The sequence below is a fragment of the Mastigoproctus giganteus genome, chromosome 8, assembly GCF_048544385.1.
Source record: "Mastigoproctus giganteus isolate SK-2022 chromosome 8, ASM4854438v1, whole genome shotgun sequence".
Lineage (NCBI taxonomy): Eukaryota > Metazoa > Arthropoda > Arachnida > Uropygi > Thelyphonidae > Mastigoproctus > Mastigoproctus giganteus.
Window position 1 is genome coordinate 192,190,084 of NC_143582.1, and position 25,616 is coordinate 192,215,699.

Genomic DNA, 25,616 nt, shown 5'->3' on the forward strand with positions numbered 1-25,616 from the left:
TTGCTCAAAGCCGACTATGGTTAAGGTGTACAAAGAATGGTGTAGAACGGATCAAACTATCCTTTCCTCCGACAGAACTGTAAAGGATTACGGAAGGAGGACGTTCGTGGTAAGCTGAGGGTGCAGAACATTGCACAGACTCAAGGGCAGATCACTGTGCAAACTTGACATCGCAATACACTATGGAGAATGCAAAACAATATCCCATATATTGTTATTGTATTCCCCGATGCGCCGCATACTCAGATGTATAATAAATAAATGTAACACTAGGGCCATCGGAATATTCATTCATCTGACCAAGTGTATTATGTTTGTGAATTGTATGGGTTCTCTGGTCGATTTGACTGTTTGCTGTACGAAAAACCAGAGTTTCCGGGAGAAAAAAACCTTGCGATCATTAGCATTAGTAAAGGCACATAATGCAAGAAAGCAAGCTTATATAGCCTCATCCAAAAAAAAAAAAAAACTGTTCTCATTTCACCTATCCACTCGCTCCAATTGTTTGTCTAGTTCTGCCTTAGATCTATTTAAGCTAACAAGTTTTTCCAGCAATCAAACACCCACTGGCTAAAGGCAAACTTCATCTATCCTACAACTGTCTTTTTTCAATTTGAATTTATGCGCTCTCAGGCAATTATTCTGAGCAAGAAGAAGAATCTCATCAGCATTGAGCATGCTCAAACCATTCAAGACTTTATACACCTCAATCAGATCAGATGTAGAGGCCACATATTAGATTAAAACCCATCGTAGTTTTTTTTAGAATCGTCCTTCCCTAAATATATAAGGCTCATAACTTATTGTTGCACCCATTATATGGTAATGAGTTTTTATTTTTTGCAGCATACTGTTGCATATTGTATGCAATAATAGCAGCAACGTATATAATAGGTTTTAGCATTTTTGTCTTGTTTGTGAGATTTCTTTTTTGTTTTTAATTATTTTGGACGTGGAATGTGATTCTTGTATTTATTGTATGTGGTTGGAATTATCCTCTATGTAAGAAACAGCTGTAAGTACATATGAAAATTGAATCTGCCTTAAATCCTTGTGTAATGGAAATATCACAATCAATAATCCAGCATGGTGAACTTAATAGGTACTTTCAATAGAAAATCTCTTTTGGAGTAAGGAATATTGTGCTAATATACCTGAGTACTATTGGATATGCGATGTTGATATTATAGAGGAGAGTCTAACAGTTCTGAGTGAAAAAATGGGTAAAGGCCCTAGGTACTCACAATATTTTCCTAGTCATATTAGAAGTGTTTGTGGAGGAATGTGTCACCGTTAGGTTTAATTATGAGGTAATCATTAGATTCAGGGAGTAATCCATATTGGATTGGAGAACTGCTAACATCTCATCAACGTGCAGGGGAGTGGGGGACAATCAAATGAGTAACCATAGTCCAGTAAGTTTAACCTCAATGGCAGGGGGGGTCATGAGTTCTGTGGTCAAAGAGATTGCATTAAAAGATCACCTTGAAGAGTATAATATCCTAAATGGATTACCCTAAACGGAGGTTGCCCTACAAAATGGAGTGTATTGGGATTACATGCAACATACTGGGTTGAATTAAGACATAACTGAATGACAGGAGACAGAGAATTGTTACTAATAGTCATTCTTCAGAGTGGGCCAGGGTTATGAGTAGGGTGCTTAAGTTTGGTGGTAGGGCCATTATTGTTTCTCTTATTAGCATTAGTAGAGGCATATGATGCAAGAAAGCAAGCTTACGCAGCATCGGCCAAAAAAAAAAAAAAAAAAAAACCACTCCCATTTCACCCCTCCGTTCATTCGAAATACCTGTCCAGCTGAGCCTTAAATTTATTGAGACTATCAACTTCCATAACAAGGGATGGAAGTCTGTTCCACCCACCAACTACCCGCTGGCTAAAGGCAAATTTCCACACATCTATCTTTCCTCAATTTGAATTTATGCCCTCTCAGGTGATTATTCTGAGCAAGAGGAAGAATCCCATCGGCATTGAGCATGCTCAACCCATTCAACGCTTTATACACCTCTATCAGATCACCTCACCGGTGTTTCCAGACACTGTAATTTGCCAAACTTAAGCCTTTCTTCAAAAGAGCAACCCTTTGTTCCATTCACTAATCTTGTTGCCCTTCTCTGTACTCGTTCCAACAGCTCTACATCCTTCTTAAAATGAGGCCTCCACACCTGTATACAGTACTCAAGGTGTGGCCTGACCATTGCCTTATTTATACAAGGGGATAATCACCTCCTTATTCCTGCTAGAAAAAATCTTGTGTATATCATTGACAAGGCGCCTCCGTAGCCAGGTGGGAAGGAGCTGGAGTGCGTAGCACACGCTTCTTGATTAGACCGCGGTTCGAGCCCGTCATCACCAAATACGGAGGATGCGGAAAGATCAGGGAATGACCACCGCATATCCCGGAGCAATATGGCCTTAGTTGCTAATGCTCCTAAAAACAACAACAATAACATCATTGACAAGACACCATGCTACATCTCCTACTCTTGCAGAGCGTCTGCACTGCTCAGAAAACTTCATATCTGCTTGCACAATTCAGTGAGGCATGGGCCTGCCTCACTGAAATTCTGGGGTCGCCTTCTCTATCGTCCCCATACCTCTGCCTTTTCCCCGAGCCTTCAGTCTCCCCCCCCCCACTCTGTCTAACTCGCAGTGTACACCCGACACAACTTATCAATTAATAACGTCCAAATTTAAACCATGCTTAAATAAACCTCTCTTGGCCTTTTATGTTCTAGCGTTAACCCCCTTTTTATTATTTTTTTTTTCCACATAGGCCCTTGCCACTGAAATCTTTGAAAACTTGGTGGCAGGCCTACCAGAGTACAAAAAAAATCTACTGGGTACCTGACCTGTCTCCACAGGGCCAAGTGCGGTAACGGTGGGTCCCAACAGGGGTTCAACGGCTAAATAGTCAGAAGAACAACGGTACACAACAGTACACATCCGTCCACTCCACACACACTTTTTAAATCTCTGACCTTCACAGAGTTCTGTGCTACACAACCAGAGTGCACAAAGCGGAGATGGGGGGGATACCCCTGGTGCCGTCAGACAACTAACACACTTTGCACTTTGTCAGTGTAGTACCACACAGTTGATACGTTACTCTGGGGTTACTGCTCCCCATATTTAGTACTTTACATTTGTCAATGTTAAACTTCATTTGCCACCTCTCAGCACACCTACTCAACTTTCCTTTCTAGATCCTGTTGCAGCAGCATAGTGTCATTAACAACCCTGCCGACCTTCGTATCGTCTGCAAACTTGGACATTAAGCCTGCTATACCATCATCAATATCATTAATAAACACAGAAAACAATAATGGGCCAACACTGAACCCTGGGGAACTCCACTAATAACATTAGTCCACGAAGAGCAGTGTCCACTGATTACCACTCTCTGTCTTCTCCCACTCAACTGTTCCTTTATCCAGAGCTGCAATTTGCCTCCAGTTCAACTCTGCTCCAATTTGTTCAGCAGTCTTCCATGTGTAACAGTATCAAAAACCTTTCTAAGATCCAAATATATGATATTAAAATTATCCTTTGCATCCAGTTCTTTTGTGACCACATCATAGTATCCAATCAAACTGGTTAGACAATACTTCCCCTTAACAAACCCATGCTGTGTTCGAGCTATAACTGAAGTCTTGTCTAGATGATCCTGCAGTGCTTCTTTAACCAGTGCCTCCATTAATTTTCCGGGAACAGAAGTTAAACTCACAGGTCTATAATTACTTTGTCAGCCTTTGATCCTCCTTTGTGGATTGGGGTTACATTTGAACATCTCCAGTCCATGGGTACTTCCCCTGAGTCCAAGGAAGCTCTCATAATTATGGCTAAGGGTTTGCTTACTTCCTTTGCTGCATCCTTTAATATCACTGGATAGATCCCATTCACCCCAGGTGCCTTTCTTATGTTTATCTTCAACAATTTCTCCTCCACTTTCCTCTCAGTTATTACAAAAGCATCTAGCTCACTGCCAAAGTTTAATTCATCTCTGGCATTCCCCTCCCTGAATAACTACTAATGTGTGAATGTAGACGCAAAATACTCATTTAGTTTGTTAGCTACGTGAGCCTGATCATCAACAGTTGAAACATAGATATCAAGTGGACCAATCAATCAACTACCCACTGGGTAAATGAAAATTTCCGCACATCTATTCGACAACTCTTCTTCTTCTTCTTTGGTCCTTAGCTGGCAGCTGGGGGAGGCGGTTGGCCACGCAACCAGTATGCTGCCGCAGGGTTTCGGACTTGCTCTGTGATGTTCTTCCATACCTTACGATCAATGGCGTCAGTCCTGCCCTGGTTAAGGTCGAGACGTCGGCTCTTCAAGTCATTTTCCACTTGCTTGGCCCACGTTTTCCTAGGCGCGGTCCGTTGGATGCTCCATTGGGTGGGTCGTTGTCTCCAAAGGAGTCTGGATGGTATTCTGTTCGTGCCCATTCTACATACGTGGCCAAACCATCTAAGCCTTCGCTTCTGGATTTGGTCGGCAATGGTTGGTTGCTGTTGGCATCTGGCGCAGATGGTATCATTAGTGATGCGGTCGCGAAGAGAGATGCCCAAGATCTGCCGCAGGCATCGCATTTGGAATACCTCAAGTTTGTTCAAATCTAACTTGAGACAAATCCATGTTTCCGATCCGTAAAGAAGAATGGGCAGGATCAAAGTCCGGAAGAGTCGGATTTTAGTCTTTGTGGAAATGTTGGTCCTCTTCCACAGACACCATTTGAGCGAGGCGAACGCAGTGGCCGCCTGTCCAATTCTGCTGTGGATTTCCATGGTGGATGCAACTTTCTTCTCCTGGACCAGCGACCCAAGGTATTTAAAGTCCTGCACTTGCTCGATCTGGACGCCTTCGAGATAGATGGTGGCTTGCGACCCATCTGTTGTCAGGGCCTTTGTCTTACCAGCATTGATCTTCAAACCGTATGGCCGGGCAATGCGGGCAATGTCGTAGAGGATGTCCGTGGCTTCAGCGTCGTTACTGGCAAGGATAGCACTATCATCAGCAAACATCAGATCAGTCACATAGTGATCCTTGTCATATTGTATGCCCTGTCTGTTTCTGAATGCTTGCCTCATAATGGCGTCGACCACGATGTTGAAAAGCAACGGGGAGGCTACATCCCCTTGGCGGACCTCCAGTTTGGATGGTAAATTCCTCAGATAAATCGTTCTGGATGCGCACCTGGCTGGTTAAGCCGTTGTATGCAGTTTGGAGGAGTGTGATGACTTTTCGAGGTACATGTTCAACCTCTAGTAGTTTCCATAAGGCAGGCCGGTGGACACAGTCGAAAGCAGACTTAAAGTCAATGAAAACAATGACGGTTCGCTGTCCACACCGGATCCTCTCCTCCATCAGCTGACGAATGGCAAAGATTTGATCACAGCATCCTCGCCCGAGTATAAATCCTGCCTGTTCTTCTCGACTGGTTTGCTCGCGATGTTTTTGCAGTCTTGACTGGATGATCTTCATAAAGACCTTTCCGATGATAGAAAGGAGGCTGATGCCACGGTAGTTCTTGCAGTCCCGGTTATCACCTTTCTTGTAGATCGGTACGATAATGGCTTTCCTCCATGTTAGCGGAATTTGTTCAGTGCACCAGATGGTTTTGAGGAGCGAGTGTAGTCGGCGAAGCAGTACATCTCCCCCTGCTTTGATCGCTCCTGTGGTGACTTGGTCCACTCCTGGTGCCCTGCCATTCTTCAGGGATTGTATGGCTGCTTTCACTTCTTCTACTGTAGGCTCAGCATCGACCATGGAGACCTCAGGGGGGGTCGATCGAGAGTGCTGTTGCTGGCGGTCCCTGAGGTGGGCCGTGATTATACAAAGCTTTGAAGAATTCACTCCACCGTTGCAGGCGTTCGGATGGTGATCGCACGAAGGTCCCATCAGCATTCTTGATGTTGTCACTAGTCAATTTGGTCTTTCCACTCAGACATCTGAGGGTGCGGTAGAGAGTGCGGTACTCGTTCTTGAATGCCGCCACTTCAAGATCGTCTGCCACTTGGTTCCAGTATGCTTCTCTTTCTGCTGTCATTCTTTGTCGGACTTCTCGGTTTAGCTGCCGGTACCGTTCAAAGTCGACCAACTTTGCCTGTTTCCGTTTGTCCACGAGGTCGAGGCACTCGTCTGATATCCATGGTTGCGTTCGACGTCGGGCAGGTGGACATAGGGGCTTGGCACATTCCAGGATGGCATCAGAGATCTGCTTTTCTTCTTCATTTATATCCTCGGGCACGGCCAGCATCTCGAAGCGGTTGGATAGGGCGATCTGATATGCCTGTTTGTTGGCAGCATTCATTAGCTGCCTCCAGTCCAGCTTGGCTGACCGAGATGATCTTTTTGCATGCCGTAATTTGAGCTGCACCTTAGCCCGGATGAGGTAGTGATCAGATCCGCAATCAGGTCCCCTCATGGCACGAACGTCCATGAGTGATGAGCGAAATTTGGCATTGATCAAAATGTAGTCCAGGATTGCTGAGTCCTTGCCAGATGGATTTCGCCATGTAAGTTGATGTTTTTGAGGGTGCTGGAAATGGCTGTTTCCAATGATCAGGTTGTTAGATGCGGCAAAGGACAACAAACGTAGTCCGTTGTCATTGATCTTCCCATGGCCAAACTTGCCCATTGTTGTTTCCCAACCAGATCTGTCCACGCCAATGTGGGCATTAAATTCCCCTGCGAGGATGATCACTTCTGTCTGTGGAATTGAATCCAGCGTATGTTGGAGCTGGTTGTAGAAGTCATTCTTGGTCGGGTCCAGGCTAGTCTCAGTTGGCGCATAGGCGGAGATAATATGGGTCTTGATGGTGCCCTTGACAGTAAGGACTGCCAGGCGGTCCGATATTGGTTGGAAAGCGATCACACTACTGGTGGCCTGAACATCGACCATAAAGCCCACTCCTGCTTCTCGTTTCTCACCACCAGAGTAGAATAGCATAACCGCTTTGTTAGGTGCTGGTGGTTGGATGATCATCGTTCCAAACCCGGTGAGCCTTAATTCGGATAATGCCGCGATTGATATCTTGCACCTAAGTAGTTCTTGGGCAATGATTTCCTTTTGTCCAACGTGGTGCCCCGTTCGAACATTCCATTCGCCAATGTTAATTGTCCTTTTCGGCGTAGTAAGCTTATTGCTGTGGCCAGTGATCCACTTCACACCAGCACCCTGGGTCCCCAGTGCTGGCGCATCGGCTACCCTGGATGCGGTAACATTGTTATAAGAGCTTGTTCTGTGGCCAGTGGTCCACTTCACACCAGTACCCTGGGTCCCCAGTGCTGGCGCATCGGCTACCCCGGATGCGGTAACATTGTTGTAAGAGCTTGTTCCGAATTTCATGCGGTTTCTTGCCTAGTTTCCCTGGTTTCCCGGTTCTGGTCATTTCGGCAGGATGACCACCCTCCTCCTTTCGCAGCCAGGCTTGGGACCGTCCATGGCGGAGAATTCGACAACTGCTCTTCCTCAATTTCAGTTTATGCCCACTCACGTTTCTAATCTGAGCAAGAGGAAGAATCCCATCAGCATTGAGCCTGCTCAATCCATTCAAAGTCTTATACACCTCAATCAGATCACCTCGCAGGTGCATACTCTCTAGAAGCTGCAATTTGCAGAACTTAAGCTTTTTTCTAAGAATATCATTTTTTGTTCCCCTCACCAGTCTTGTTGCCCTTCTGTATACTCGTTCTAGCAACTCTACATCCTTCCTAAAATAAGGCTTCCAGACCTGTACGCAGCACTCAAGGCGTGGTCTGACCATTACCTTATACAAGGCGATAATCACTTAACTTATCCCGGCTTGCAAAATTGCTGTATATCATTGACAAGACCACATGACCTACTCTGGCAGCCTGTCTACTCGCTCGGAAAACTTCATATCTGACTGCATAAATACGCCCCCCCCCCAGGTATTTTTCATTCTCCATTGTCCTGAGTGTAACATCACCCAGTTGGTACATTTCTCTGCGGTTACTGCAGTACCTTGCATTTGTCAAGGGTAAACCTCAGTTGTCACTTCTCAGCCCATCTACCCAAGTTTTCCAGATCCTGTTGCAGCAGCAGCATATTGTCATTACTGTTATCAACAAACCTCCCACCCTCTGTATCATCTGCAAACTTTGATATTAAGCTTAACATACCTTCATCAATATCTTTGATAAATATACAAAACAACAATGGGTCCAACACCGAACCCTGGTGAACACCACCAATAACATTAGTCCATGAAGAACAATGTCCATTGATAACCACTCTCTGTCTTCTCCACTCAACCATCCTTTTATCCATTGTAGCAACTTGCCCTTAATGCCATACTGCTCCAATTTGAACCATGTTTTTCCATTTGCAACAGTACCAAAAGCTTTCCTGAAATCCAAGTACACTGGTGTGCAAAACTTAAGGACCAACACTATTTCTAAAGGTTACAACCACAAAATAAAACGAAACAGCCTGTGGCAATTTGCATAACTGTGGTCGTTTAGTAGAAAGCTGGTGCACATGCCAAAATTCGAATCGTGATAAGAGGGCTCACATAAACAGATAAAAGCAGCAGTTTAGCAGTTAAATGCGAATTACCGAATGGTGAGCACGATTGTTACACACGTTCGATTGACTTCATAGAGTGCTACAGATGGCCAGTAGACAACAGATGACTTTACCCGGAAACGAATAATAGCATCGTTTCACGTGCATGGTCGGCCTTCAGAACGAAAGGTACAGCTGTTTGAAGGACCAGTGGTGGTGGTCAACAAAAAACAACGGCCAATGATAACGGCTATATATTCCTACAAGCCAAGAGGGACCGACATCAGATAGCAGGATCCATTGCAAACCAGCTGTACAGGACGCAGGATATGGCGGTTTACTCTGGCCAGGCGACACCACAAAGGTGGACGGTTTTCCCGACGGCCAGTAAACTGTGTCCCTTTAACTGTGTCGCCTATCGGAGACACCGTTTACAGTGGTTCATCGAACACAAGGATCGGACAGCAGCGCAATGGAGTAAGGTACGCTTTACTGATGATAGTAGATTCAGTCTCAGTAGCGATTCTGGACGTCGGCTAATCTGGCGAGAGGTTGGCACATGGCATCACCCCGCAAACATCACTGAAAGAGATCGATATGGCAGTTGAGGTGTTCTCGTCTGGGCGTTATCTCGGATGGACGTTGTTGTTGTTTTGGTTTTTTTAGGAGTATTAGCAATTAAGGCCATATTGCTCCGGGCATATGCGGTGGTCATTCCCTGACCTTTCCGCATCCTCCGTATTTGGTGGTCACGGGCTCGAACCCCCGGCCTAATCAAGAAGCGTGTGCTACGCACTGTTGCTCCTGCCCACCTGACTACGGAGACGCCCTTGTTTGAACGTATACAACTCCAGATACTGGAAGGCGGTACTGTAACCGGTACACGCTACAGTACTTAGGTAATCCTTCCCCATGTGCATCTGTTCCGAGGTGCCATTGGCCCCGAGTTCGTGTTTATGGATGATAACCCAATACCCCATCGCACTGCAGCTGCTGATATGCTTTTGGAAAGTGAGGACATTGTTCGTATGGATTGTCCTGTCCGTTTCTCCGACCGATCTAAATCCCATTGAACAAATATGGGACGCTCTGAGGAGATGCCTAGCGGCACATCCACACCGACCAGAAAATGGTGCTGACAGAGGAATGGACGATGTTACCGCAAGAACTTATCAACATTGTTCTAAGTATGGACTGGCGGTGCAAAGACTGCATCGACATTTGGGGTGGCCATATCTCCTACTGAGGACCATTTCTTCCCTTTGTTCCATCTTTCGCAGTGATGCACCTGTATCACGGCAGCCAGTGCTATGTTGCCATTTTTGAATAAAGTCCTTCTGTACCGTTTTGTTTCCGTCATCATTTCTGTACCTCACGAGGTTTCTTTTGTATGCTTTTCTCTTATACAGGCCACTCCTATGAGAAGCTACAGGTGAAAACCTGACTGGTCCTTAAGTTTTGCACACAAGTGTATATGATATCAAAATTATTTTTTTTCCAGTTCCTTTGTGACCACGTCATAGTATCCAATCTAATTGGTCAAACAAGACTTTCCCTTAACAAACCCATGCTGTGTCTGAATTATTATTGCAGTCTTGTCTAGATGATCCTGCAATGCTTTAACCAGTGGCTCCATTATTTTCCGTAGAATAAAGTAAAACTAACAGGTCTGTAATTATTCGTGTCACCCTCTGATCCCTCTTTATTAATTGGAGATACATTTGCACATCTCTAGTCCGTGGGGACTTCTGCTGAGTCCAAGGATGCTCTCATAATTGTGGCTAAGGGTTTGCTTACTTACGTTGCCACCTCCTTTAATATCACTGAATAGATCCCATTCACTCCAGTTGCCTGTCTTATGTTTAACTTCAACAATTTCACCTCCACCTTGCTCTCAGTTATTACAAAATCATTTAACTCCCTGTTAGAGTTTGATAAACGTCTGGCCTTCACCTCCTCGAATAACTCAAGTGTGAATGTAGCTGCAAAATACTTTAGTTCGGCAGCTAGCTGAGAATGATCATCTACAGTCAAACCATTGATATCAAGTGGACCAATCTGATTCATCCCCTTCCTTTTAGAATTTGCTGTTGGTAACATCATTAGTTGGTCCCACTGTATAGAACGCAACAAATTTCTGTGACCAATATAGTCACCTTTACAAAAGCAAAAACCCTTCCCTTTACCTCTGATGGTAGTTACATCTCTGAGTAATTCCCACATCAGTACACTGTGATCACTGCCACCTAGTGGTTTTTATCTGTAAATTCTTATTGAATGACTAATCACTGCTGATAATCAGATCAAGAGTTGCTCCCTCTAGTTGCTTTTGTAACATGCTGTAGAAAACAATCATCCAATAAATCCACAAAAGCCAAGTCTTGCTAGTGTGAAAGTGACCAAACCACAAGTTCCAGTAAATATCTGGGAAGTTAAAATTCCCCATTATAAGACACTGATTTACTGGCCCACTATTTCTCTGTATCCGAATCATTAGGCCTATAACAAACTCTTATCCTCATTTTTGTTTTACCAGTGCTTGTCACCCCAAACTTATTCAATATTGCACTGTACATCTATGTCAACTGGATGCACGCACTTAGATTTTGTTTAACAGCATAACTCCTCCTCCTCCTCAATTTTGCACAGTATACAGGGTCTCAAAAATACATGGCATAACTTCAGGATGAGTTCCTCATATGTAGACAATAAAAATATTTTATATCAACATAGTTCAGGAAATGCTTAGTTTCCGAGTTTTGAAGGTCTATCTATGACACTTAACTGTTCACATCACTTTATACAAGTAGTAATTGTTTAAAATGTTCACCTTCTGCCTGAACACAAGCCTCACATCGACGTCTCATGGACTCGCGAAGACGATGCCAGATTCCTGGCATGGTTTGTATTGTCTCACAAATTGCCACAATTTATCCCAGCGTATCAAGTCTGATGAGTATAGGCTTGGCACACCCAAGGTCCTGAGCTGGATATCACTCTCTCTCTCTCGCTCAGGGTAAGTCAGAATTTTTTTTTTTTTTTTTTTTTTTTTGGCTTTTGTAGCATAAGCCTCAGGCTTCCTTGCACCATATGGCTAATAAAAATAATTCGATTGCGGAGAGTTTCCACATCAGCTACCGTAGTTGAATACACCAATGACCCCACAAGAAGAAATCTAGTGGGTTTAAATCAGTGAAAGTGGAGGCCAGGCAGTTTGTACACCTTTACCTATCCGCCGACCAGGGAACCTTCGATTCAGGTAAATGCGGGCTAGGTGGCTGAAATGTGCGGGAGTGCCATCGTGCATGAAGTGTGCTTGTTCGTGAATGATTAGTAGGTGTCATCCAGGGAATCAGGCATTGTTTTCCAGAAAATTTCTGTACGCCTGCCCTGTGAGTTTATTTGGAAGTACATGGAGCCCAAATAACTTATCACAAAAAACACCTGCCCAGTTGTTGAGGCTAAACCGCTGTTGGTGATGTAATGGAAGAATTGCATGTGGGCTTTCCTCAGCCCATACATGCTGATTGTGAAAGTTTTGGATTCTGTCTCGTGTGAACTGTGCTTCGAATATCACTAAGGCAGGAAAGTGAGTTGTACCACACTGCTGCAAGAACCACTGGCAGAACACTACTCACACAGGGTAATCTGCTGGTGACAAGGTCTGTACCCATTGCAGATGGTAGGGATACAATTGGTGTTCTCGCAACACTCCAAATAGTCGAACGTTGAACAGCCAGTTGCATTGCTATTCTGTGTGTGCTGATTCCAGGAGTAGCATACACAACATCCAAAATCTCCTCCTCTACTTCAGGAGTTGTAGATCTTGGTTGTCCTCTGTCGGCAGCACGAGGTGTAAACGTTCACAAAGGAGACAATGGATACCTTCAAACGTTTTCCTCTCTGGACATCTTCGTTGACAGAACGAAGATGTCCAGAGAGGAAAACGTTTGGACATCTTCGTTCTGGCAACATTTCGTGGTACAAACGATGAGCCTCCAGAGCATTGCCATCCCCCAAACCGTACATAAAGTGCATATCCGCTTGCTCCTGATTTTGAGTACATGATCGGAATGGAAAACCACCAGATTCTGTTAGTACTTGTGATGAAGGAAATCACCTGCGGGAGATAAGACATTCTGGTTAATAACTCGGGAACCAAGCATTTCCGGAACTATGTTGATATAAAATATTTTTATTGTCTATATATGAGGAACCCATTCCCGAAGTTATGCCATGTATTTTTGAAACACCCTGTATTTCCCATTTCCCTGACAATTGAGTCACCAACAACTAGCTCCTGTGGGACCAGTGCATTCTGCCCTGAAGTCAGTCGCTGTTGCCTGGTGCACAAGAGTGCTCTAGCATTGAGTTGGGCAGCTGAGAGCTTGATGGGCGCCCATTTTAGTTCCTTTGGGGCATTTTCCTGACTCTTCAAACTCATATACACCCATCGAGTGATGGGCGTATATGAGTTGGTGCCTAATTTCTTCACATTCTCTGCACCTGGTGCAAAGACATCTTCCACAGCTAGATCATCTTGTTTGAGAAAGGTCCACAAACGTCACATTTTTTTAGTCTGATGCGTTGTAAAATTGCCCTCTTCGGTTCTCCCCGAACCACAGCACTTTCGCTTTGTGCACGTTGCTTTGCTGCTCTAGGTCTGGGGCATGATTTCTGTTTAAATACAATTTAATTAACAATAAAAATTAATAAGATATGTCTGCACACAAAGCTTTCTGAATAGCCAAGCGGCAAATAAGATTTTTCAAGGCATAGAGCATTTTGGGGAGACAGGATCATTCATTAACTGAGTTTCCAACAGTAGATCAATCAGCACTCAGATGAATGTTAAGTTGGCAGAATAAGTTCAGAATTGCCTGTGGGAAATTTCTCATAACACCAGAAGGGCAGCAGTGGAGAATGTAAGACAATTGTATCCAGAATGTTATGGAAACCGTGGCTTTATCCTTCCCACATTCAATGATTACAAGCATTACTGAAGCTGGTTGACAACTAGAAAGGCTTTTTCTACTTGATTCCTCTAAGTGCTCGTAACTCTTTTTCCTCCCTCCATATTATTTTCAGAAGGTGAAAATGGTGATTGGGCAGAAAAGAATCTACATGCCATCATCCAGTCAAGGCACCTGCAACAATTTATTAACATATCAGAATTATTGCTGGCAGATTAATAAATCCTTTTGTGCTATCGTGGGTAGCAGAGTTGGTAGAATCACCATCCTCCCCACATCGGGTGGAAAAGACCTGAATTCTAATCCTGTCAGTGATGTGAGGAATTTTTATGGGCCTTTTTGATAACGTGGCTGAGTTAATGAGTCTCAAGCAATGGCAGCATCATATTTCCTCCCAGAAACTTGAACTTTTCGTCCAGCAAAGTGATCACAGAACATGCAATTTACAGACAGTATATACAATGCAATATGGCCTTAGTCGCTGGTGCTCCTAAAACTGCACTACAATCCTTTTACTTTGGATGATTTACTAGATGAAGTTTGCCTTTCTGTCTTGACGTCATTGGTGGTTTATGCATGACATCACTCTGCTTCATTTTAGTCGAGTAGCCAAAGACTATTTGAATGGATATCGCTCTGTTAGACTTTGTAGCCTTGTTAAATGTATGCCACAAAACTGGATCATTAAGTCATCAGAATAATGCTCTTCACTGAATGAAGCACCACTAAACATATTAAAATGTAAGAAAAAGCTGATAAAATAAATTAGGAAACAAGAATCTGCATTGCCAAAAAAGGACAAAATTGAACCGCTTTGCCTAGCCCAATTTTACATGCTACTACAAGGAGGGTTTGAAAATGTCGTAGCCTGATAATGAAGTTTATTTGAGGAGTCTGGTAATGTTACTTTTCAACATACTCCCCACTCCCCTTTGGAGTCCATACACTTTTACCACTGATGCTGCAATGTGATGCTGTAATTCCAAAAAAAAAGTTCTCGTGGGGCTCCAAGAATGCATCTGCCCTGCCAGTGGGAAAACAGATGCAGGTATTTTTTTTAAATTAAGAAATGGGCGAGTCTGATGGTGCAAGATGTGGTTAGTATGGAAGATTGTCCAAGATTTCAAAGCCATATTCATGCAGTGCAACCATGGCAATGACAGACTTGAGTAGGCAGGCTATCATTGTGGAACAAGATTCCTTTGATGAGTATTCCTGTGTGTCTGATATTTTCATGCAAACACTTCATAAGTGACTGCATAACATGCCTCTATGATTTTCAGGCCTTTCTAAAGGTAATCCACTAGCACAAATTCCTCAGCATTCCAAAAAAACCGATTCCATCACATTGCAACCAGAAGGAACCTACTTGGCTTTCTTTGAAGTGAGAGAAGAGCTCTCCACTATTTGGCCTGCTCCTGTCTCCAGCTGAAAGTAATAGACCACATCTCATCCATAATCACAAACCTTGTAAGGAAATTGCTGGATCTGCTTGAAAATGACACAAATGTTCACTTGACTTGACAACTTGTGTTTTTGATCTGCCAACAACTTTGGGGCCCATCATGCTGACACCTTTTTCATAGCTAGGACCGCTATGTTGTAGACATGTAGCATGATATGTGTACCACCTTATGTGGTACACATTCAGATGAGATGCCCAAGACGCTGGCAATGTTCCAAACTGTCACTTGTCAATCACTCAATACCAAATAATGCACACTGTCAATTTCTGGAGTGATGGATGTTGCAGGTCTTTCACATGTGTCATCTTCAAACATCTTTCCCATGTTTAAATTCTGCTTCTCATTTCTTAACCTTGGAATAGGAAAGAGCATCCTCCCCTAATGTTGTGACCATATGCTCATGAATTGCCTTTGCCTTTAGTTGCTTTTATTCCCAAATATGGACAAAATCACTGCATGAAACTCAGTAGGTTACTTACTATTTGAAATGTTATACATTTAAGTACAAAATTTTTTTAACACTATACCACTAGCCTTTCATACTCAGGCACTGAACTTTTCAAACTCCCCTCATAATGCAATGCTATTTTACCTTTTCGTTCAAGTTCTTCCTAGCACTTTTCTACAGTGTTTCCTTAATCTGTCTTAATCTAATTGCTCATAAATGAGCATTCCATTAAATGTTATCAAAGCTTTTCTATTTAGCCAGACATTACAATGCAAGAAAACAGGATCACATAAATTTAATAATTGGATATTATATAAATAAAAGGACATATTCAAAGTTCCAAATAAAAGTGTTTTTATTCCTTTTCCATAAATATAAATTTATGAAACATATGATCCATAGGCTAACAATGACATTTTCGTAAATTGAAAGACTATTTAATACGCAGAGGTATTCAAAAAAATCATGAAAAATACATTTAGAAGAAAACCAAAATTTTACACTTTCCACCATATGCATACAAAAGAAACACAAATTATGGTAATCCAAACAAACTTTAACTCAGTACTTAAATTATTGCTTTTTTAAAGAAGAAAATTTCTTTTTCATTTCTTTTATTTAGCTGTTCTATAAATGATAAAAATATTTGGGAATACAGTAATCTGACAATTTACGAGCATCCAATTTATAAACTTTCAATTTTCAAAGAATTTGACATGACAAATTATGAACTTTTTTACTTAACTCCCATGAAACAATTTTGAAAATAAAGAGCTAATAAATATATTTTCGATTGATATTTATGCAATATACTATATATAACAATGCAGAATATACACTACCCCACCACAAAAAAAAAAATCATGGAAAGCTCAATCTTGGCCAACTAAGGTGATTAGCAGATAGTCTGCAATTCTAGGATGAGAATGCTGAAAAAACCTGGTCATAAAGAAATTACAATTGGATATCATGTGGGGAAAATGTCTTTGGGTGCTATTTGCTGAAAAAAACCAAAATGATGACTCATGCCAACAATTCATAACACTGAAGAAAGAAGTCTAGAGGTAATGATAATCCAAGAAATTACAAGATGGGCAAAATGTTGATGTTGTTGTTATTTGGTTTTTAGGAGCATTAGCAACTAAGGCCATATTGCTCCGGGAATATGCGGTGGTCATTCCATGACCTTTCCGCATCCTCCATATTTGGTGGTGACGGGCTCAAACCCCGGTCTAATCAAGAAGCGTATGCCACGCACTGCTGCTCCTTCCCACCTGGCTACGGAGGCGCCTCAAAATGTTGATTATAAGGAACCAGTGTGCCTTGAGACCAATGGTTACCTCACATTGCCAGACCCTAGAGAATCTGAGTTTGGAGCTGCCAGTGCCCATAGGCAAGTCTGTGCATCTACAACATGCAGAGTTGCATGACATGAATTTTCACAGAACTGCAGACCACAACCTTTAACAGTATAAGCAAATGCACACTGTCACTTGGCACAATGCAAGATAAACTGAATCTGGACTATGGATCAATGGAAACTGGTCCTGTAGAACAAAATTTTTCAGTCCGATGGATGTATCTGGTATACATGATGCCTGGAGGTAGTCTTGGTCTGGGGTTTCTCTTGATATGGAAATGGGCACCAGTGCTGTCTGTTTGTTATTTGGTTTTTAGGAGCATTAGCAACTAAGGCCATATTGCTCCGGGATATGCGGTGGTCATTCTCTGACCTTTCTGCATCCTCCATATTTGGTGGCGACGGGCTCGAACCCCAGTCTAATCAAGAAGCGTGTGCTACGCACTGCTGCTCCTTCCCACCTGGCTACTGAGGCGCCAGTGCATGGAACCATGAAACTTAGTGGGGGTAAAAGCATTCATGGAACCACAAATGCCTTCACCTCACTCTGATGTTCTCAGCAATTGTGTGCCCTAGCTTGAGACAATATCTTCAAAATGGTCATTACACCTTCCAACAACAATGCTTCATGTCCCAAAACAGGGATTGTGAAATTTATGTTTTGAAGAGAACATCAGAAGATTGCATTGGCTAACAGATCTGACCTCAATCCAGTGAACATTTCTGGGATGAACTGGAATGCCGAACAAGATGGCCCTCTGCATTGGTGTTCACAAATGCTTTAATGGAGGGGAGGCACACAATACCATAGCTATCTACCAGAAATTAATAAAAAGTCTTCCACAACATTGATGCAATCATTACAGCCAAAGATGAGACAACATTCTATTGATTGGAATAAAAACATATTTTGTTCACAACTAAAAATGGATATAACTTGGCAGGATAGTGTACGTAATATAGGACAGTATACTTACTCTTCAGTAAAACCAGTTTTTATGCTGGTATATTCTTAAAGTAGCACAGAAACACTTAACATGATATACCATAAATATGTCACTACTACAACAAGAAATTTAAGAAGAGAAAAACTTAGAATAATCAATACTGAACAAATGTCAAATCCAGACACTTTGGAACTGGACCACTGCTCAATTTTTAAACAAATAATGTTATCATCAACATTATCTGCTTAGTTTATTGTTGCATAACACAATACTGCATCAAACTGTTTTTACTGCTCTACACACACAGCACTACTATCAATATAAAATAAAGAATTCAAAAATACTATAATAGTAGCATTGCTTACTATAGTACTAAAGAACTCATCAATCTAGCAATTAAAGCAGCAAATTCTGATACAAAATTATTGGCAAGTGAGCATGGGCTCTTTTAGACTGACATTGGCATAAAATTCTTTTACATTCTCAAATTTAAAAAATGCTTAGATTTTGTTGTCAAGCCATTTTGGGAACAAAAATTGCATGCTTGGTACAACATTTCTATTATTTCATTATATGTATGGGAAAAATTGCTTCTGATTGTGCATGTAAATCAGAAGATTACTGTACTACTGATAATACCATGTTTTTTTTTTTTTTTTTTAAATTCATCAAAACTATTTTGGTTGCATAAATTTTTCTAACCCTTGTAGTCTCAGAACTGAAAATTTAAATAGCTCTAGGTACATATGTGGATTTATGTTGGCAACTTGGGAGCTAAAACCTTAACAACAACAACAAGCAATAAGTTGGCCTACAACGTGCAGCAGTAAGTTTTTATTGAGAAAGTACTACAAAAATTGATACTGTGGTTAAAGTATAAAAAGAAAATTCTGTACATAGGTTGATTTGAGTAAGGCAACAAAACTCTACACTGATGGCACCCAATTTACAGACATGGTTTGTCTTCTCAATCAGGACAAAGGACATGATGGGTACCATCATATGCAAGCCTGACACAATGGATGATGCCAAATAGATAGCAGAGTCCAATGAAAATCCTGTGATGAAACATGAATATGAGTTCTGCTGTAGTTGTCTGGTTTCACACACAATGGCAGGCATGTGATACAGCAAGCTCTTTCCACTGATCATGAAAGCAACAATTTTCTATCAAATGCTTAGCTAAATATGCCAATATTTTTTATTGGTGCATTACATAAAAAAAATGTACAGTAACTCTTACTGCACCTGTAAAGAATTCTCTCTCTCGACTATTAATTAGAGAATTTCCATTTTTGGTGGCACTCTTTAACAAATAAAATTTTTTATGTGTAGCACAGGCTGCTGCAATCTTGAGGTTACGAGAGAACAGTTCCAAAGTTTCCAAAATGAATTTATCATGAATTCCAACATGAATTCAATATTCTAGAGCCTTTCATTAAATTTTCAATTCTAAGATTGCAGAAATTAAAAATATATCAAATAAAATTATCTGCTACAGTAAAAAAATATATTCTGTATATACAAAAATCAAATCTTGCAAAATCAAATGTTTAAACTTCTATACATTTCTTTCCCTAATATGTATGAGGTGTGATCAAAAAGTTCAGAGACTGATTTTGTATCTTAAAATTGTGATATTGTAGCACATTGGAACTTGCAACAACATGTTGGTGACTCCTCCAGACAGCAAAGCAACTTTAAAAATCGATTATTTATCTGCAATTGCCATGTGTTGAATAAGTGTTTTTGTGTGTTTTGTTGAATTTTAAAATGTGATTCTACTGGGCAGTGAATCTACATAAAATTTTGTTTAAAATTTTTAGGAAAAAGTGAAACAGAAACCCACAAGTTAAAAACAACCACTTATCTGCTGAAGATGATCCTCACTCTTGCAACCTTAAAATTCAATGATTCAATTGCTTTGTGTTCGACACTGAACCTTAAAATTCAATGATTCAATTGCTTTGTGTTCGACACAGGAGTGATTGACACTGAAATTGGTACTTTTTATGAGATATGTCAATAAATTTTATACAAGGATTGGGAATGCAATGCATTTCAGCAAAGTATGTTTTGTATCCAAATTGATGATTACAGATAGCAATGTCCTCACATCAAAGGATATTTGTCACTGTGCCACTGCTGACCCACACTATTTTTTTCATTACTGGTGACAAATCATGGATTATGACCCAGAAACAAAGGCTCCCCCTCTAAATGGAGACACTGCCTTCTAAAAGGCCCAAAAATGCAAGACAATCTCAATCAAAAGTGAGGATCAATGCTAACTGTATTTCTGACTCATAAGTCACTGTTCACTATGAATTTGTCCCACATGATTAAAGAATGAACCAGGAATTATTAAAAAAAAACAGTTATACAGTGATTGCACACTACAACTAGAAGCTAGAAAAATGGGGTTCGTGGAACTGGAATTTGCATCATAAAAGTGCTCCAGCAAACTCGGCTGTTTCCATTCAATATTCTAGTTACCACCATTGTTACTTGTTACTGGATTTAGCTCCCTGTGATTTCTATTTATTTAATTTTTCTTAAAATCCCTTGAAAGATCACAGTTTTGCAATGATGAAGAAAATAATTCAGAACAAGACTTGAAACTATTAGCAATTTCAAAAGAAGCTTATCGGGAATATTTCCGGAAATTGCAGAAGTGTTGGAATCATTGTATACAAGGTCAAACAGAACCTTCAAAGGAGATCGGTCCAAATAGCTGAAAGGCTTGAAGTTTTCTCAATTATTAATTCAGTCCCTGAACTTTCTGATAACCAATTAATCATTAAATATCAAGTGATCTGTAAACAGTATTTCAGTGAGTACTTTTATTCTAGCACACAGTTTACAAATATTGTTTTCAATGAGTAAATCACATAAATCTTCAATGTGAAAAAGGCAGTATCACAAAAATGAAAACCTATCTTGAGAAAACTAACTAAACATGTAGATGCAATGTAAACAATGCTATACACTGGAAGAAATAGCCCACTGCAGGATTATTAATTAAAAAAGAGAAAATAAAAGTTACTGATCATTAATAATAATATTATTAAGTTACTAATCCTTAATAATAATGTGTAATTTGTATGATGAGATATAAATAATGGTGACATATGCCTGATGGAAAGATATGAAGACTTTGGTATAGTTTATAGTAATGGTGATTCAACATCGCATATACCAATACAATGGACTTGTCACGCCCTTAATTGCCTTCATTTACCAAATAAATCCATTCCAAGGGCAGTTAAAAAATTTTTAAATATACTTTTAATTATAATTATTTAAATTTTAAAATTCTTTAATTAGCATAGAAACTATAATTATATACAGTTCATGCTCATGCAATTTAGTTAAGAGGGCAATCTTGTTTTCCAGTCATTTTATTAAGTTAAAGTAATTTTATTAGTATTATAAATGAATAACATGGATGAACAGTTGTTATTCTTTTATACAACTCAAAATAAAATAACATTCTATATATAAATTAATGTTTAAACATGTCATCTAACTTCCAAAACAAATATGACAGTGGAGACATAAAAATTGGAGTTTCTTCTTTAAAGATAATATTTGGTTGTTATTATGCTAAATTTTATTCTAATTACTAGAAAATCAGTAAATGAAATAATTTTTAAATTAAAACTTACTTTAATTTTCCACTATTCTTCCATATTATTTCAATAAAAATTAATAAAGGTAATCAAGCTGCACACCATCAGAACTAACAAATACTATTGCTTTAAATTTATTTTGTGCTCATATTTAATATAAATATTAAATTTTCCATACATACAAGCAATATAATTAGCTAACTAATTTTCATGGAAAACAATCCGATTTACTGTGTGCAACTGAAAAAAAGTTTTAAAACATCTTAATGGTCAGATCACAATGCCTAAAATATTTTGGCAGTCTTTTTAACTGTTGATATACATTTTTAACAAACCAAAAACCCATAAAAATCAAAACAAAGATTATGTAAACACTAACCACGACATTGCTTTCTCATCACAAAAGAAAACAAAAACAAAAAAAAATCTCAACAGCAAAAGTACAAAAAATAAAATATTTGGCACGTTTTACACAACTGCTATAAATGTTTTGGTTTTTTCATGGGGAAAAAAAATTTTGAATGATGAAAGCTAAAATTTAATTTTTGTGCCTGAATTTTTCTCATTTTATAGAGAGATACTTTAATTGTGCCATTACTTTTCATTTACAATTTTTCCAGTAAGTTAGAAAAATAATAATTAACTGCATATTGAAGTTGTTATATATAGCCATTAACAATAAAATGACAAAATATCAGTACTACCATGTAAAATTTTGAGTTATGACAATTACTAAATTTCTTATTCACAAAATTCACAGCAGTATGATGCCAAAATATACACTAACTTTACAAGACTTTATACAAAGCACGATTGTAGTCATGTAAAAATACTAGTCTTCAAAAATGTACAAACTGTACAGAGGCTGCTGAGGATAAGAACACTGCAGTAGACAGTGTGAGGAATACAGATCTTTAGAAAAGTAATAAATGTAGTATCCTAAATCCTCAAGAGCCAGGACCAATGACCAGTGCAGAAACCGCAAAGACTAGAAATACCACTCCTCCAATCAAAGTAACTGAAAAATAAATGAGTATTCCAGTTATCAGCAACACTAATGAAAACCCTTTTGATTAAAGTTAATAAATGACATAAATGATTGTTATTCTGCAGCATAACTTGCATAAATATCTTGTATGTGTTCTGTTAGTTTTAAATCAAAACAAATAATAAAATTTGATTCATAAAGGTTGAAACAGATTCTGATTCCTACATACAGGGAGAGCATAAATCATAAGATGGTATTTTTGTCATAAGCTTCTACACATGCTTATAAACTAATGTATGTGTTTTTAGGTTTAAGAACACTAAAATTTTATTGAAATAATGTACATAGAGCAAAAAGCAACAACTTTTATGTGCAAGCCAGAAAAATTTCATCTCTGCACATCCACCACACAATTGCCCATTCATTCCTCCACTAGTGCTTTGCAACAAACATAACATTCAGTGCTTCAGCTACAATTCACAGTATTTATGGCCCCTCATGCATGTGTAGTCTCAGCAAGAGGAAGAATACTATCAACATATGTATAAAAAAATAAATAATAACTGATGTATTTCTATCAGTCTAATTTTAATGAAATTTAGGATGACTCCCCAAATCTTTCTAAAAGGCCCAAATATAAAATTTCATGAAAATCTATCTACTGGCAGCAGAGATTATATGATAATAGAAAAAATAAAAAGAAATAATAATTTCCAGATTTCTATTTGTACGATTTTAATGAAATTTGGAATGCCTTGACAAATCTTAAAAAGCCTAAATATAAATTTTCATGAAAATTTGTCTGCTGGGAATTGAGTTGTTACATGCAAATATACACAGTAAAGACAACAGATGCATTATGCATATATGTTAATGCACTTAAAAAGATCCACTGAGAAGAGAATAAATGCAGTGAAGTTATGTCCAAAGCAAGAAAGTGGAAAAGTTAGAGCAGGAATGGATGATGGCAAATGTCATTCTAGCACCCTCAAGGTCCATAATTTACTGAACACTACAAACGTTTGCTAATACATTAAGTGCGTGAGACCTACTAAGATATGTTGTTGTTGTTGTTTGGTTTTTAGGAGCATTAGCAACTAAGGCCATATTGCTCCAGGATATGCGGTGATCATTCCTTAACCTTTCCGCATCCTCCGTATTTGGTGGTGACGGGCTCGAACCCCGGTCTAATAAAGAAGCATGTGCTACGCACTGCTGCTCCTTCCCACCTGGCTACGGAGGCGCCTACTAAGATATGATAGCTCAAATAAAGCTAATACTACTGATTCACGAAGAGCTTTTCTTAGTCCACAAATCAACTTTGAAATTTCCCAGTGAACAAATGAAATCAAGAACCTACAGGAAGGATCTTAACCTGGCAGCAAACACCCCCCCGAATAGTGGCAAAAAAGGGAGTGGAACTTCACAGGTTCCCAATTTTATTTTTTATTTCTGGAAATCCTTTTTGATTTTTAAAATAATGCTTGTTATACACTAGTGCTTGACCTATTAATAATGGATTGTATTAATTATTACATGTAACTTGTTATAATTAATGTAATGGACAAATTTTCATGAAATTTTATATTTAGGAATTTAAAAAGATTTGTCAAGTCATTCCAAATTTCATTAAAATCATACAAATAGAAATCTGGAAATTTATTTTTTTAGTTATTTTTTATTTTCAAATTTTTCAATTTGAAAATCTTGTTTTTTCCTACACATTTTCGATAAAATAAAATTTTTATTAATTCTTCTCAAAATAAGAAAAAACAAACAAAATATAAGCGGAAAGTATTAGTTGCTTCCATTTTCCGGTTTATGAAATCAATAAAAGTGTGAAATTTAAAAATTAATTTTGAACCCTTATTTCTGCTTGTATATTACATGTTGAAACAGAAATATGCAGTAACTTATCAATTCTGCTGAAAATAAAAATATAATAAAAATAACTGTATAAAGTACCCTTATTTCTGCTTATATATTAAGTGTTGAAGCAGAAATATGCAGAAACTTTTTTTTTCCCCAGCAGAATTAATAAAACTGTATAAAGCATAAACATGAAACTATTACGCCCTTCCCTTTTACAGTTCATTAGTAGTGGCAAATAATGCAAGCAGACAAGGGGGAAAAAAAAAAACACTACCCACCTCATCCATCTATCCCTCCAAGTATTTGTCTAGTTTTTTCTTGAATTTATTTAAACTACCCACTTCCACAACAACAGATGGAAATTTGTTCCAACAATCAACCACCTGCTGGCTGAAGGCAAACTTCCACACATCTATCCTGCAACCATCCTGCCTCAATTTGAATTTATGCCCCCTCATGCATGTGTAGTCTCCACAAGAGGAAGAATACCATCAACATTTTTTGAGCACAAAATGTTGAAATTATGCATGCACACAGTTCTATTTATATATTATGTATACAAGTAGAACAATGAAGGAACTTTTAATTCTTTTATTAAATTTTTAAAACAAAACTATTAGTCACTTTCATTTTTAAATTTGAAAAAATTGTTTAAACTGTTAGGCACACACAATTTCAAAATTACCTGCCTCCAGATTAGAATTCTGTGGACTTAACCTCAGGCTTGGTGTTCGTGTAGGGAAATATTGCAATATTTTGTAACTATTTATTATTATTGCAATAAAGGCTCTAATGGGATTCTACAAAAATTAAAAAAAATAATAATAAAAATATTTAGCATATCAGAATATCCTGTAGTTTACATACAGAAAAACTGAACAAGTGGAGTATGTATTCACTTCACAAAACTCTACACAAAAAAATATTACTAGAAAAGTTACAGGAACAAACCCTATTGAGAGTTCAGCAATCCTGATAATTCAACTAATTATCAAAAGCCTTGAAATGTTCCTTTCAGACTGGGATGATGCTATATTTACAAAGTTACATGGCATAACTTGTGGGTAACCTTGAACCAGAAATGCAATCATTTGATGTGTAATCAAAATATAAACACGAAACAAGAACAGGACCTGTGAGGTACTGCACTCCTACCATACACAAAGTTATAAAATACAGGTATGTGGCATCCATCAGGTTCTTCCATACTAGAATTCTGTTAAAAACAAAAATGTTACTTCAAAAACAACTTATGCAAAACTAGATCTATATTTAGAAAGGCAGACAGTTTTTATCTTTAATCTTGAACCAACAATTAACATGTAAAACTTTTTCTTGCAAGGCACTTCAACAGGTCCCACATGCCTATG

General features: G+C 39.1%; 1 protein-coding gene across 2 annotated transcripts in view; it reads right to left on the reverse strand.

Annotated features, from left to right (window-relative positions):
• Positions 1–22,095: 22,095 nt before the first annotated feature.
• Positions 22,096–25,616, reverse strand: part of LOC150082121 (putative divalent cation/proton antiporter TMEM165) — a 156,124-nt gene continuing 152,603 nt past the window's right edge. For both annotated transcript variants that reach the window (XM_090379110.1, XM_090379108.1), the window contains one exon: positions 22,096–22,404. In XM_090379110.1, coding sequence (XP_090235236.1) covers positions 22,334–22,404 — 71 coding nt within the window. In that variant the 3' untranslated portion in view covers positions 22,096–22,333. The remainder of the gene's footprint in view (positions 22,405–25,616) is intronic.